The 16,642-nt window shown below is 47.3% G+C and overlaps 1 protein-coding gene across 1 annotated transcript in view; it reads right to left on the reverse strand.

Annotated features, from left to right (window-relative positions):
* Positions 1–16,642, reverse strand: part of kiaa0825 (KIAA0825 ortholog) — a 122,724-nt gene that overhangs the window by 86,938 nt on the left and 19,144 nt on the right. Inside the window, exons 8-14 of the mRNA XM_061259391.1 lie at positions 15,804–16,028; positions 10,506–10,771; positions 8,182–8,332; positions 5,270–5,460; positions 3,705–3,887; positions 2,440–2,562; positions 633–775 (exon numbers count right to left, since the gene is read on the reverse strand). Of these exons, the coding sequence (XP_061115375.1) occupies positions 633–775; positions 2,440–2,562; positions 3,705–3,887; positions 5,270–5,460; positions 8,182–8,332; positions 10,506–10,771; positions 15,804–16,028 (1,282 nt within the window). The remainder of the gene's footprint in view (positions 1–632; positions 776–2,439; positions 2,563–3,704; positions 3,888–5,269; positions 5,461–8,181; positions 8,333–10,505; positions 10,772–15,803; positions 16,029–16,642) is intronic.

Genomic DNA, 16,642 nt, shown 5'->3' on the forward strand with positions numbered 1-16,642 from the left:
GGCTCGGAGAGGCAGTGGGAGATGAGGAGGAGAAGAAGTGTTCTGATTTTACACTCTGAAGAACAAACACATATTAAAGTAAATGGCCTATGGAAGGACACTGGAAATTGTTTAGCACTTTTTTAAAAAGATGAAATGGTCACGTTCCTCATTCACGAAGATCCTGAACATGATTTCCATGGCATTGACAATTTCAACCCCAAACCCTGTCTGAAAATAATCACATTTCCAGACTTAATTAATTCTATAAGATACGATGTCTTGCTTCTACTGCCATATATCAATGTCTTGCCATATATGAATAATACATTTTCTATCACATGTATGTGTGTGTTTTGTGCGTTTGTATGAGTAGGAGTGTGTGTGCGTGTATGTTTTTATGTGTGAGTGCGTGTGTGTGTGTGCCTCTGTGTGAGCTTGGAATCCAAGATTTTAATAATTAACATTATACGTAGTCATGATAAGATTCACACAGCTGTTGGGCCCTTGAGCAAGGCCCTTAACCCCACATTGCTCCAGGGGGGATTGTCCCCTTTGTCTAATCAACTGTAAGTGGCTTTGGATGAAGGCATCAGCTAAATAAGACATGATGTATGTGTTCCCGGTGAGCTGGAGAGCAGAGCGGCTCTTACGTGGCTGTCCCAGCAGCACTTGCAGCAGGACGCTGTCGGCCTGCAGCAGAGCCTGGAGCAGCAGGGCGTGGTCGCAGTCAGGCTGCGCACAGAGGAGCCGCAGCCAACCCAGGGCCGCCAACGTGTCCGCCCCTGAGGTCCCTCTGCAGGGCAGACGGGAGAGGGTGTCGGGAACAACGCCTGGGATGACCACCGTTCCCAGGGTCTGGGGCGCAACGGGCGTCAGCGCCATTTTCCCAATTTTACAGGAGAGCCAATACAAATGTTTGAATGAACTAAGGTTTTTACCCCTTATATCAATGTAGTAGATAGATCTCATCAAGAGCTATCTTTTTATATTTAGTACTAATTTTGGCCCTAACTGTCACTTACGCCCCTTGCGCACCAAACCCTCGACATGGCTTCCTTCCACACCACATACATATGTAACAATGTCTATTTGTTTGCCTGCAGGGACAGAAACCTGTATTCCTTTTATTTCAGCATTTTATTTCAGGTGTGGGGTATAAAAGCTAGTGCCCACACAACACCACTTTGTAATTACCCGGGATGTTGCATCCTGTAGAAAACTACTTTGCAGCATTAATAAACTGTCAATGACCTAAAGTAAAAAAAGACCGAATTCCTGCAGCGGCCGTCAAAATGGCCGCCGAGCCGTGGCTTCGCTTATCTGCGAAACCGATAGCCTGGAACAAGCGGCCTAGCGTAATGCTAACTTCCTTAAATGTCAATTCCTCCCAGATTAGCTGGAAAATGCCTTCACGCTTGCTTAGGCGAAGTATGCGCGTGGAAGGAATTGTGTTTAATCGCAGAGAGCTGAAAGCAAATTAGCATCTGGTAAAACGCCAGCCATGTAAAAAGTATCCTGTATCCTCGCTATCTTTCTTGGTGGAACCAGAAGCTTTTTTTTCTTCTTCTTCTTCTACTTCTTTTATTGGTTCCAGAAGGTTACAGCCGAATTGTATTTCCTCTCAGCGCGGTAGATAGGGCAGGCTTTTATGAGTTTGAGAAGGGAGCACTTGTATTTTTGAGAAAATCTGATGGGAGAAAATGAGAGTGGTGGAGACTGGGATTTAGCAGTTAAAAAGTTTGCTATAAACACACGTACACGATGCGCCCTGCTGTTTGAAGGAGGAACATTATGTTTCAGGCTGACAGAAGAATTTATGAAGTCACAAGGCTGAAAATCCACAAGATAATCCCTCTTAACAACTCCAATAAATCAAGCGGAAACGGCACTGGGTCAGTTTTCAGCGCTGCACACAAAACAGCGCTTTTTCAGGCTTTTTACCGCTTTTAATGCAACTTGATTTATTTCTGCCATTTACATTTTTTATTTTTGGTTTATTTAATAATCATAACAGGCAGTTGGGAATGTCCCAATTTCAACCCCTTGGTTTAGCTCAGATCAGATGGAAAGCCACCCCCGCAACACCCCTGGCCTCTGAATGAAATCTGTGTGAATCGTATGTAAGCCATCCCGTTCGCTTTTCTGCTTGTCTGTTTGTCCAAAGTCTGAAGAAAATCACAGACAATAAAAAGACCATCGAGACCTTTGCGGGTCTGCTTGTTTTAAGATCCATCACACTGGGGTCAAATGTTCAATACAGAGCGCCGGCTGGTTCAATAATGCCAAAAGAATATACTTATGATTAGCTAGTATAACATAAAATGATACCTGATTAAAGTCTGTATTCCATTTCACTAAATAAATTGTAAACCTGAGGGACAGCAGGCTGTGTATTGGACAACACGGAGATGTGGCTGTAGAGGGGCAGCTCCTGTACGACAGAGCAACACGTCTTACTTTAGTGACTCTTCTGAGAACAGCGTCGGGTTGATGTGACACAGCCACTGCGCCCCCTGGCTGTAAGACGGCGTCTCTGTCTGTGATGAGGGAGGTCCGTCCGCAGGGTCTCTGTAAAAATGTCTGCGTCCCACACAAGAAGAGGAACAACTTTAGCCCAACTTACCTTGTAAAAACAGACGATTATGATCTGTGAAAACCACTAGGAGATGGGTGTCTGAACTGTGGAGTCATTCAGTACAGCTATGGACCACATAAGAATGGTGAATGAGTGTATACATGTGACCCATGTTCTGGGTAGAATATTAAGTATTACCCAGAGTCATCAACAAAACTCATTAGCTGTAGACTCAGGAGTGGTGGTTATGGATTACATACTATAGTAGTGTGTATTTGACCCGAGTGCTTTGCAGCACTATGAACTACAAACCCCATCAGTAAAGTGTACATGAGGTATGATTCCTAGAGAAACTGGGGATTCAGTTGGAAAGGGACCTATAGCAAACCTGCTCAAGAGGTTTGGCCCATATTGCAGGGATCATCAAATCCAGCCCTGGTTTTCTTTCCTCCTGGGTAATTAGTGCTACTGATTGGCCAGACTGCCTTCACACCTGACTGCCAGGTAAACAGAGGGTGTAAAAGCAGCAGTTCTCGGCCCTCGAGGACCATGATCGGATGATCCCTGCCCTACAGGAAGAGAGCCTATGGACTGTGGGACTTTTGAGTCTTTAAACACTGCCTAACCAAGAGAAAATCACTAGCAACACCACAAAAACCACAAGGCAAGTATTTTAGTCTTGTATTGACACTTAAAATCATATTTCTATAACTTTTTAGCTAAATTCAACAAAACGATTGCCAATCAGGTGAGACATTTCAAGATGTCACTTGAAAACAAGCTAATATTCTTTACTTTAGAGAACATTACAAGACTAAAACACTTTTAGTTTTTTGCAGTGTGAAGAGCCTAGAATTCCTTGCATCTATCTAGCACATTTCTCATCAGCCAGCAACTCAAAGTGCTTTCCAGTGATGAGGGTGAAACTCGCCTCAACCACCACCACCACTGTGTAGCACCCAACAGGGGGATGCACGGCTGCCATTTTGCGCCAGAATGTTCACCACACATCAGCTGAGGTGGAGAGGGAGAGCCAATTAAATCAGGGGATGATTAGGTGGCAGGTTGAGTGAGCCAGGTGTAGCATTTAGCCAGGACAGCGGTAACCCCCTACTCCTTACGAAGGTGAAGACGGAAGCGGGCCTACCGGTGGAGGTCGGGCAGGGGCGATGTGACCACAGCCAGCACACCCAGCAGCTGGTCACACAGGCTGTGTATGGAGGAGACCCAGGGCCCGTCCCAGGGGCCCGACCGGAGCAGGGCTGGGGCGCTGCTGCACACACCCAGAATCAGCTGCTCCACACACAGCAGGATGGCCCTGATGTCAGTCCTGTGGGACGGGAGAAACATCCACACATCAAACAGCCACAGAAAAGTTCCAGGCACTGGGGTTCACGGGCAGGTTTCAATATGTTCGGCTGTGTACGGAAACTTCTCTCGCTGTCTCGTTGCTACATTATATTATATATCGCTGCCTACGGCTTTGTGAATTTATGAAATAATAATTCCAACCCACTAAAGAGTGCCCTACAGTATGTTAATTTCCTGTACACACACACACACACACACACACACACGTTTCTTTCTTCCCCTAAGCAAACTAACATATGAGCATGCTGTCACAGCAGTTAAAAGATATCTTCAGCTTATGTTACTTGTTAAAATTCAGATCCAGCCGTTTTTTTTCCAGCGCGATAGCTCGGCTGTTTCCAGGTATCGCTGGGTTTAGAGCACTCCAGCTGAAGGTCCTTGAGGGTATTTATAAAAAAAATACAAATAAAAAAAGCGGTTTAAACTGTAAGCTGTACAACAGGAGCCCATCTGTTTGGCAGACAGGAGGACTGTGATTGCTCTCTCTCTCCTTCTCTCCCTCTCTCTATTTCCCTCTCTCTGTCTCTCCTCCTTCTCTCTCCCTCTCTCTCCCTCTCTCTCTGTCTCTATCTGCTGTGCTCAGGACCAGGCGTCCTTGCAGGGAACCGCGGGGAGCGCACGGATGCCGGTTGGCCCCGGGGTCCCAGGCGATCTGCACATTTTCAGTGACGGGGAGGTGTTAGCATGCACTCGCGGCGCATTCAAGCGCTTTAAGTACGCGGTAACGCACCGCGCCAGACCCACGCATCAGGTCCGGGGAGACCGGGGAGACCGCGGGGCGGGGGGCGGGGGGCAAGGCTGAGGGAACGCAGACAGGGGTAACAAAGAGAAACTTGTTCTGCAGAAATCTGGACCGCAGAACCTGAGGGGCGGGGGGGGTACCTTTAGCCGGGCGCAGAAACATCTCAACCGCAGAGCCCGGTCTGCGCAATCTGTTCCATCTCTCCCAACGAGGGGGGGGGTGCACTCCCGATTTATAGCCACGGATTTAGTGGATTACGTGAGCGGACACAGCTTCAACATGTAAAGCTGGGCACCTCACCAGGAATACTGTCATATCACAGAACCAGAGAGTTTACTAAAGCTTAAGAATATGGTGTTGCATGTATGGTACGTAATTTTACTGCTGTGAGCCACAAATAAATTTGCAATGATCAGGGGGAAAAAATCTATACAAATTACTGCACTCACAATACCGTAAATTGCCAGAAAATTGTTCCTTTTTTGTTTATGAAAAAGAGCTTGGGAGGTCAAACTTGGTGGTCAGTGACCTGCTGAACTGCGGTGTGAAGTTGTGGGCTGAAGTTAAAGCTGCGTGTCAGTCAAAGCGAGCTCCGGTACCTGATTTGCTGGGTGCGTGTGTAGGAGGGGCGGGCGCGGGAGTAGCGCTGGACCAGCACCTCCAGGGTGGGGCTCAGAACCTGGGCCAGAACCTCCTGAGCCAGGCTGGGCGGGAGGCAGGCCCACAGGTCACTGCGCAGGCCAGACATGAAGTAGTGCCACATCTGGATGGAGAAGGAGCAGCGCTCCCCCTGGAGAGAGAGAGACAGACTGTCACACCACGGTGTCTGTGTGGCCTTACCTCTCACCTGTGTGCTCGCCTGTGTGCTCGCCTGTGCCCTCTCACCTGTGCCCTCTCACCTGTGACCTCTTAGCTGTGTGCTCACCTGTGCCCTCTCACCTGTGACCTCTTAGCTGTGTGCTCACCTGTGCCCTCTCACCTGTGACCTCTTAGCTGTGTGCTCACCTGTGCCCTCTCACCTGTGACCTCTTAGCTGTGTGCTCACCTGTGCCCTCTCACCTGTGACCTCTTAGCTGTGTGCTCACCTGTGCCCTCTCACCTGTGACCTCTTAGCTGTGTGCTCACCTGTGCCCTCTCACCTGTGACCTCTTAGCTGTGTGCTCACCTGTGCCCTCTCACCTGTGACCTCTTAGCTGTGTGCTCACCTGTGCCCTCTCACCTGTGACCTCTTAGCTGCGTGCTCACCAGTGCCCTCTAACCTGTGGCCCCTAACCTACAGTAGTTTCCCTCACCACTCATCCATCCCCTGTGGCCCCTATCCTGTTGGTCCCCTCAACCACAACCCCTAACCTGAACCCCTTTACCTGTACACTGCCTCTAAACCTGTATTCAATCAATAAACTAATAAATGGCAGCAGCATAATCTTACTCTGAATCCAGAGCCTGGAATCCTTATTTCCTTCTTATAAAAGCTTCATTTTACAGTTCGGGGAAAGTCACGGTCACCAGGAACAGAAAGCAGTGAATGTGGCTTCACAGGCCCCATAACAGGTTACCCATAAGAACCAATCAACAGACCCCAGCAAAACGAGAGTGTCGGTGGTATTGTGTGACAGCTACACTCGTTATTGGATTCAGGAGACCGCAGTCTACTCTGATAGAAAAAAAACGGAAACGCCAGGGAGGACAAAGTGTTTGAGAGCGCACTGAAAACAGATGTGCAGGTTCTGGCATTAGAAATTTGCAGATGAGCAGAAAGTCGCTCCGTTCGGTCAAGGCCGGGGTGCAGCAGAGAGAGAAAAGACAGACAGACAGAGGGAGGGAGAGGGAGAGACAGGCGAGCTTCCTGTGAGCCTAATTGCGTTCAGGCGAGAGGAAACAGCCGTGGAGCTTGCGGTACGTGTGACCAAAGCCAGATTATGAGCACCATGTACCGCATCCCGTAACGACCCGGGGATGCGGCTCATCTCCTCCCAGCAGCCCGCCAGCCCGCCATTTTGGGATTCACGCCGGAGCGTGACGGAGCATCCGGGATTATTCCACGGATTGGACCCACCGGACCGGCTGGCGCGGGACCAGGAGAACGGGAATGAGGCTGGCGCCGGGCCAATGATGACAGAAGCTCCGGGGAAGAGCCGACACAGAGGCACACCTGCACACGGCAAGCCTGCTCCAACCCACTGATACAGCCTGCTCCAACACACTGATACAGCCTGCTCCAACACACTGATACAGCCTGCTCCAACACACTGATACAGCCTGCTCCAACACACTGATACAGCCTGCTCCAACACACTGATACAGCCTGCTCCAACACACTGATACAGCCTGCTCCAACACACTGATACAGCCTGCTCCAACACACTGATACAGCCTGCTCCAACACACTGATACAGCCTGCTCCAACACACTGATACAGCCTGCTCCAACACACTGATACAGCCTGCTCCAACACACTGATACAGTCTGCTCCAACACACTGATACAGCCTGCTCCAACACACTGATACAGTCTGCTCCAACACACTGATACAGACCAACCCTGCTCTAACCCACTGATACAGACCAAGTCTGCTCTAATCCACTGACACGGATTGATACAGGCCAAGCCTTGACCTAACTCAGCACTAGAGATGAGGAGCTGTGCACTGAGCTTACACTAAAGAGCAGTCAGGTCCATGTTGTGTTACACTTCACTGCTTTTAGGACCTGCTGAAAATCCCTTCAGATATAAGGCACAGTTCATTCAATGAAACCAATAAATAAATAATTAAATAAATAGGTTAATTTGTTCATAATTAACAAGTTATGACTGAAAGCCAGCAGGAACGCCTGCACAAAATCCGAGGTTCAAAATAGTTCAAGAGTCCTGAAGGAACAATTTCATATACAATACACAGCAATACACCAACACATAGGACCCGATTCACGAAGCCCCTTTATAATGCACCGACCCTTCTGGCACATGCAAAACAAATAACACAATCAATGATTGGCCCAAATACAAATACCATTACCAATGATTGGTCAGGCTATTGATTTTGCATGGGCCTAAAAACTTGATAAAGGGCTTAGTAAATCAGGCCCATAACGTAATCAGTATCAACACCAGTTCATGACATTGTTGATTAAACTTCATTATTGTGGAAACAAACAAAGCTTCATGAGGTGAAAGGCCCTCTACTTTTCGGCAGGTCCCAGACCAGAAACTCTGAACCCAGCAAGTAAATACGGCCAAAATGAGAGAATTGGACAGTAGCAGTTAATGTAGGCCAGGGGTGTGTCCCAGTGCTCTGAACACCCATCCTCTGAATACCCATCCTCCTTTCCTCCACTCGTCTCCTCCCTCCATACTTCCAGACAGGAGAAGGAGACAAGTGGAGGACAGGAGAACACAGTGTTCCCTCCGACTCAGCAATGAGAACATACGATGACATCACCTGGCTCCTCCCCCAAGGTCAGCCCATCACATCACACATGAGGTAAAGGATAAAGGCTCTTCAGTCAGGCACCTCGTAAAACGGCTTGGGGTCGCCCCAGTGATGGCTCTCAGGGTCCTGCAGGATGCAGGTGGAGCAGGCCTGGACACAGTACCCCGTCAGGTGTTCCTGGAGGGCCTCCGTTACCTCCTGGCACTTCGGGATGGGCAGCAGAGACAGACACCTGGGCCAGGAGATCAAAGCAGAACAACAGGACTTGAAGCAGGAGGGGGAGGGCAGAAATCCCAAAGCCGGGGCAAATGGCTCCAATTATTGTGTATCAATCATTTATACCTCCCTCTCCCTTCTCTCGAGAGTCAGGCCTCAAACAGCTTAACCCTTTCAGGAGTGACATCAGAAATGTGATGTTCTTAGCTGAACATTCTAATGCTGATGTCACAATCAACACTGGTAATTCAAAAGCAGCTTAGTTCTAGAACACTTCTAGAACCAATCAGGTGACTTGGAATTTTGAACAAAAACATTCCAAAAAAACTCTACTCTTTTCAAGGTTTAAAAATGGCCTCTTTCTCGCTCTCTCTCTCCCCCTTGTCAGCACTCCCCCTCTGTCTTTTCAAAGGGAACATCTGTTTTACAACAAACACACACTCCTCCTTCAGATGAATTGCGCTGTCAAGCCATCACTTACACAGATATTAATATTCTTTACAACCCAATTATTGAATTTTAGTATTCCTGGCATGGCAGTGACAGTTTTTCCGGCCCAAGACTTATGCTGGACAGCTGTAAATTCAGAAATTTTAGAAAGGCCCTTCTCAAATACCTCTCCATTTGCCTTAAATCTTCATTTCCCATGCTGTTCCTGTTTTTCTTCTCTTTCTTTTTTATTGGCCAAAGAAAGATCTACGATGGGGCTTATATTATCACAATCATGATGGAGATTATGATAATTATGAGATTTACTGTTATGATTGTGAGTATGATGGAAATTATGACAACTATTATGAATGTAGTTTATCAGTATTAGCAGTAGTAGGAAGTTGCAGCAGTATTAGTAGCAGTAGTAGCAGTAGCACAAGTAGCCCTGCTAATAGTGCTAGTCGTAGTAGTGCTAGCAGGAGTAGGAGAGTTGTACTTTTTTTCCGAGTGAGAGTCACAGTGTTTGAAGATAAGGCTGGAGGTGGGAGACATAGTACCTCCAATAGACCATTGCATTCCATTCCATTCCCATACACACCAATCAAAGGACTCAGACCTCAGAACTCCATGTCACAGAGAAATCAAACTTTCTATTTATGACGGCCAACTTTCGTGACAGAGGACACACTACATCCCGCTTGCTTCAATGAGTCTCAAACTTGCTCTGTGCGTGAAAGTGCATTCCGTCCACGTGCTGGTGAGATAAGGACGAGTACAAGCGGAACGATAAGCTCCGGGCGTGTTTGTTAGCGCAGCCGCCGCACGGAGGGGAAAAAAAGCCTTTTGAGTTCAACTGCGAGCGACAACCCTCCCAAACACTCCACCGTGGGCTGTTTCTAATCACTGTCTGAAACGGGCCGCGTCAGCACCGCAGCTCTTGTGCTTGACCACGTTTAAGGAACGGTCTGACTCAGCGTTATTTACAGCACAGCTCTCATGTTAAACTCCAACGCCGCTTTGTCCTACGCCGGCTTACAGGGCCCGTTAAGAGCAGAATGATTAATCATTCCTCACACCACACAGGCATCGCCAGAGATTTAAACGCAGGACAACTCGGGGTGTTCAAAACTGGCAATGAACACATCAATTGGTTATGGGGGACATGGACTTCGAATGCTGTCCTGATGAATGTGATGGGTATGAATTGTGAGATTTGAGTGGGAATGCGCAGTCGACAGGAAACCGTTCTTATAGTTCAGCTGTAAAGGACTGCTGCTGTATATCACCATCTACATCCTTATGCGTGTGGCACTGATGATGGTGATGATAACAATGGGAAGAAGAAGAAGAAGACCGTTTAAAATGACTCTCGACAACTGTTTTAGTCTTTTAACTAGACTTAAGGTTTTTTTTTTTCTCAAGTATAAAATATTAGCTTGTTTTAAGGTTGCTTGCTTGTTTGTCTTTAATGTTTGCTTGAAAAGTCAGATTTTCTTCTTATTTATCAAAAAAGTAAAATAAATAAGACTTTATGTCTCAATATAAGACTAAAATACTTGTTATTTTTGTTTTGCAGTGAAGAACTTATTGTTACAATTAATGGTGACTGTTACAATTACGGTTATTGTTACCACATGATAACATGATAAAATAAAAATATGACAAAAGAATCTGCAGTTCTGCAGAAAGCATTGGGCCCTACAGCAGCTCCACAGCCTGAACCCCTGCGCCGGGACGGCCTGGTTCTGCTCACTCACTTGCGGGTCGGGTCGCCCAGCCGGGCCTGGTAGCGGAGGAGCCTCTGCTGGAGGAAGACTCCGGTGGCCAGCAGAGCCGGAAGGTTCCGCAGAGGGGCCGAGGCGGGCACCTCCCTGCCCCTCTCCTGGAGCCGGCCCAAGATGGCCGACGTCACCCTGCCCGCCACCTCGATGAAGCTCGCCCGGACGTCCAGCAGAGAGTCCCCCCTACAGGCCAGGGCCAGGGGGAACAGGGCGTCCAGCTCCGCCATGATGTCACCAGCAAACTGCGGGGGTGGGGAACCAAGAGGGTCAGGAGGGGTTCGCACTTGATGAGAGCATTTCATAGGTTCCAATACACCTGACAAGCTCAGTGAAGCGTAGAAAAGTGTTTGGCTCAGGTCTGGTGAGTAGGTACAAAATATAATCCTTGAGCAGTTCAGTGGCATTCTAAAATAAAGTGAATAAAGTAAAAAAGAAAAAGAAAAGAGAGAGATGTGACATTGATCTCAGGTGATTTCAGTTTGAGTTACCTCTACGTATGCGTGGAGATAATTCAGTGTTTTAAAGCCCCGAGGAAAGGAAGCGTCGGTAATTAAAAAACTGCATCAGAGGAAAAAGAGGGTGCGACCTTTCTTTAAAAGTTTTATTCTGAAATTTAAAAACTAAGAAAAAAAATGAAAAAAGGTGGGACTCATTGAAGCGAATCCTCACATAGTGTAGCGTAGTGTGTCCTTGAAGCTGATCTCAGCCATTATCTAGTGATGTAGAGGGGAAACATGTGGGAATGTGTGTTTATGTGTGAACACTGCCCGTATGGGAGAGGAGAGGTGTGAAGGGAGCGTGTGGCTTCATTTAACAGCGTTTAGAGATCCTGAATCTGCCCACAGCCCACACCATCCCAAACAGTCTGCAGCCCCACTCAGATCCCAGATCAGCCCCCTCCACTGGGAACGTTCGTCATTCCCACCCTGATCCTGGACCAAACCTTCTGCTGGGAATGTTCCTCATTCCCACCCTGATCCAGGACCAAACCTTCTGCTGGGAACGTTCCTCATTCCCACCCTGATCCAGGACCAAACCTTCTACTGGGAACATTCCTCATTCCCAATGATCCCGGACAATCCCTTCTGATGGGAACGTTCCTCGTTCCGAACCCTTCCTCAGTCCTAAACGTCTCTCAGCCGCCTATCCACACACTTCTCACTCCTCAGAATTCACAGCCTTCCCACCTACAGCCAGCAACTCCTCTAATGTCTGACTCATCAACCACATCCTTCACTTAATGTGTACTGGCATTATTCCCCCAGAAAAGTACAAGCATCATAAATGAAGCTTACTGCATGAATTAAGCTAACTTGTCTTGTTTTGCATTTGCATTGATATGAAAGGTTGAATTTATCATTTGAAATCCATGGCGTGATTTAATCAGTGTTTCTGGAGTTGTTTTCATTCACTGTATCAAGCATTTATTATAATGAAAGGCCATTTACCCGGCAAATCGCTTGATAAACAACCAAACATTGGTTGTTTGGTTTCATCTTCGAACCCCTTGCCATATTGTGCAGAGGAACTTAAAAAATAAACTCAAGCACCATGCCAATGCATAAATTCCCAATAATAATAATAGAGGGGTGAACTGGTGCTGTTCAGAACGCCCCTCAGGTGCACTTTAAAAACAGACACTTGAAGCCGGCGCTGTAAATTCAGGGATATTGCAAATAGACGAAAGTCCGCACATTTTCTCCTCATAAAGAGCGCGGCTGGCAGACATTTCGCCGAACGCAGCAGATTTATTGTATCATGACAAATCAAAACCGTGCTCATCCATGCACAAAAGCGCTTTTCCAACAACTGGCAAAGAAAGGCTCGGAGGAATAGGATTCCAATGTGCGTTTTATTAGTTTGATTCCAGCGCTCCTGGATTCGGCGTGTCAGCCGGGGTTGAGCTTCTCGAGATGCGGGGGCTCCAGCCGCCTCTCTCGCAGGGGAAGACCAAACACTTATCTCATTTTTCCACATTCGTCCCGCGCAGTCTTTCTTATTTCTCACTTATTCATTTATTTTACTCAACCTGGAAACGGAATGCGCTGGTGTTGCCGTGGGGATGCCCACAGGATAGGCGGCGTGCAACACGAAGGTTAACCTCCTTTCAGGTGAGCAGTGGCACTGACTCACACCACACAGACCTGGGTCAAATGCGTAATTGTTTCGGATTCAAGTACTTTTCTACACTTTACTGAGCTCGTCTGGTGAATTGCAACGTATGAAATGCTAAATTTTAAATGAATAAATAAATACACCAGGGTACCAGGAGAGATTCTGGAGCAGTAATCAAACAAGTGATCTCTCGCACCTACACTCTCACAAATAAAGGTACAAAAAATGCCTTAAAAGGTACAAATGCTTGTTGCAGGGGAGGTACCCCATAGGTACATAAAATTGTAGCCCTAGCCAATTTGTATCCTTTTTTTGCTTGGAAAATATGCTCACCCAAAGAAAAGATTACTGTAATTTCAGGGTACATTTCCGAAATTTCATCCTTGAAGAACAGAAATGCACCTCCACTGTCACTTTATTTCTGAGAGCATACTTCACGTCGACACAATAAATGAAGTCATCCGCCATCCGCCATCCCCCGGCCTCCCTCCCCCCCTCCCTCCCCTCCCAAGGACAGTAACTACACACACGGCAAGCGTGCAGGATCACGGGATCGGCAGAAATGTATTAAAGAGTTCAGCTCTGAATTTATACGGCAATAGAAGTGAATTATGATGCAGACTTCTCAGAAAGCAGTAAAGCAGGCACACGTAGTGTATATATTTCACACAATCCCCAGGGGGTAGCATATCTCTGAGCTTTGTGTCAAACCCAGTGCAGGAGAGGAAAGGGGAGGGGAAAAAAAAGACATGCCATTTCAATAAAAAGGGAAATAAGCCAAAAAACTTTTGAGCGCAAAATCAATCACGTCTGTCTATGGGCGACCCCGTCCAGGTTGATCTCATACTTGGCTCACGCGTGGCGCTGGCATGGAACCCAACGGCACATCTGACAGCACGTCTCCACAGCTAACAACAAACAAACAGAGCCCGGCCCAGTTTCTGCCAACTTCAAATCTCCAGTGGGCCAGAAGCCCGAGAAACAATGGCAATTTAGACAATTAAGTCAATAACTGACTCCGTTTAGTCATTAAGGGCTTATCTAGCAGGAGAGCCTTAGGCAAATTCTGTACAGCTACAGACACAACGCTCTCTGAGGCTCGGGGTGACAAAGACCCAGGAGAAGTCTGGGAGATTTATTGCCTTCACAGTTTCGCACTCCCTCCAGAGTGGGCTTGCCTAGCGCCGACGAAAGTTGAGATCCCCCAAGGCCTGTTACAGCAAGGTTACTCCACAAAGTTTTTTGTTTTATTATTATTTAATTTAAATATTAAAAGTGGTGAAACCGCTATGGCGTTTAAACTCTCTGACTGACACGAAACTTTCTTTCCAGGGAAGCTCGCAGAGGGAATGCGAAGAGGGGGGGGGTTGGTCAATATGGCGGTGACCTAGGCCAATAAGTTGTTGCCGCGGTAACGAATGCAGGAGGGTGGAAGGCCCCAGTCCATGAAGCTAGGATTGAGACATGAATGTATGAATATGATTATATGAAATATTGATCCTCATAAGGCCGCTGAACTCATAAGGCACTTTATGCCCGGGTCCTGTATATTAATTTGCTTTCGGCTCCTGAAGCGCGGTGCGTGTCAAAAGAAAAAATATATAAATAAAGAAATAAAATAATAAACACAACAAGCCGGGCGCAGAGTGTCTGTCTCTCAGGCTTCCTCCTCAATGCAAATAAATGCAAGAATAACCTTTGAGTTGAAAGCTTCTCATTTTCAAACATTGACCTACACATAAATATCTGGCATACGCTTAAGTGAAAATAAATTCTGACACGGGTTAGCGATGAAAGCTACAAACACAACCGTCGAGGGCCGAGGAGGAGGGGGGGGGGGGGGGGGGGTACGGCGGGGTTTCTACGCGGCGTTTATGCAAATGAGATTCAGCGGCAGACTTCTGAGTCTGGGTTTTTTTTCTTCTTCTTTTTCCTCCTATATAGCGGAAGGGTTGGGTTCTCCGGGTGAGATTAACAGGCAGGGGAAAAGGCAGCACATGGCTGGTGCTCTGACGCTTGTCTCCTCCGGAGCAGCGTTCTGTAGAAGAGTCACCAATCTCAACCAGGAATTCCACAAAAAGTAGATCAAACTAAATTGCTAAATTGCTTGCTTGGACTGACTTATTCTTTGGTTTTTTGCACGCCTGCGCACTCCTCCAGCTGGGAACCTGGAGTGCACCCCTGTACGGTCTGAGACAGTGTGAAAGAGAGGCAGCGATTGGCCAGCGCAGTACCGACCCCTGCAGGGTCTGCCTGGAGCACCCTACGCCCGCTGTCAAGCACCTTAGCCACTAGAATTACAAAAGTATTTAAATCCAAAACGATGATGTATTTAACCCAGGTCCGGCCAGCAGATGACGTCCCGCCCTGTCACCTCCACCTCTTCATCTGCCTCTCCTTCTTGGTCCCCAGACACCCCCAAAATCCCTGCTGCCCGCAGCCCCCGATTCCCTGCTCTGTGGATAGTAGCAGGGATCAGGGGGCCGGGCTCTGTGAGACAGGAAGTGACCCGGGCCCTGTGATTGACACGCAGAACCAGCGGTCAGTGTCACCAGTCCCCAGGCCCAAACGCACAGCCCCACTCCAGGAACAGGCATACATATGCAGCACGCTTTCTAAACTCCGTCTATTCGCCTGGTACTTTTGTGTTTTACTGTTTTCAAACAGACAGAGATTTTATTTAGAAAAACAATGTCTGCACAAATATGTTTTATTACATTGTTTCATCCACTCATCAAAGGTGCGCTTTATTTCCCCTGAAAGTGGCACATCACATTTGACGGGACGCAAACAAAAAATGACATAAATCTACCAAAAAAGAAATTTGTTGAAATGTGTCATTTAAAAAAAAAAAACATGGTTGCACTCTCAGAAATAAATGTTTTAAAAGTGCTTAAAAATTTACAAATGCATAAAATTGTACCCCTATAGCCAGCAATATATAATTAATTTATAAAATAAAGTTAAATGAAAAGAAGTCATTTGTCCCCAAAGTGAACATTACTGCACTTTCTGGGTACATTCGGAAAATGCGATGCTTGAAGAACAGAAATGTACCTCCACTGTTACCTTATGTCTGAGAGTGTGAAATGGGACATGTACCATAAGCCCTCTCTCATGGGTGGGGCAGCGGTGGGTGGGGCTGGGGGCCTCTGTTACCTTGGCGATCATTTTTGGGGGCTCGTTCGCAGGACTGGACGCGGGGGGGCCCTCTGCCTGGGGCAGGCTGGTCAGGGCGAGGCAGGGGGCGGGGCCTGAGGCGTGGGCCGCCTCCTCCTGCAGACGCTTGGCGCACGCCTCCTCCAGCACCACCCTCACACAGTGCACCAGGGGCGGGGCCAGCTCCCGAAACGCACTCCTCCAACCGAACTGCAGGGCTGTCGCCTGGGGCAACGGAACATGGTGTTACCCACAAGCCTGCATGCAGCTTACCCTTCCTGCAGTGCTGAGCACTGCCACAAACGTCTGTCTTAACAAGTGTTTTTCGTCTTGACATAAGACTTGAGATCTTTTTTCTCTCAAGTATGAAATACTAGTTTGTATTAAGTTACTGTCTGCTTGACAGGTGAAATTGTCTAACCCCATTGCCAAACCTTAAAACTCTAGCTACTGTAGGAATTCTGGAAAGAATATTGCTCTGGGTCCCCCATCCTACTAGAATTTTTGTGGGCCCTCTCCAGCTGGGGACCCCTCGAACCGTCACCAGCCCTGAGTCTAAATAAGTCTAATACACTTGTTTTTTGCAGTGTACCTATTCTTTCACAATACTGTATTCACAAAAGAGCTTTTCAAGGAGTTAAAATTGCAATATGTCTACCTGTTCCATCATGGATATAGACATTTAGACAGTATTTTTGAAATAAAAATAACTTTAGGGCCTCACATGGGTACAACTGGAATGAATCTCGAAGGATTTGAATCTGCAAATCCCCACTGGTTTGATGCTCAGGTCACCTAACTGCAATTCCACTCTGTTCTCAGGAAATACATCCCAGTAT

This window comes from Conger conger, chromosome 11, assembly GCF_963514075.1.
Source record: "Conger conger chromosome 11, fConCon1.1, whole genome shotgun sequence".
Lineage (NCBI taxonomy): Eukaryota > Metazoa > Chordata > Actinopteri > Anguilliformes > Congridae > Conger > Conger conger.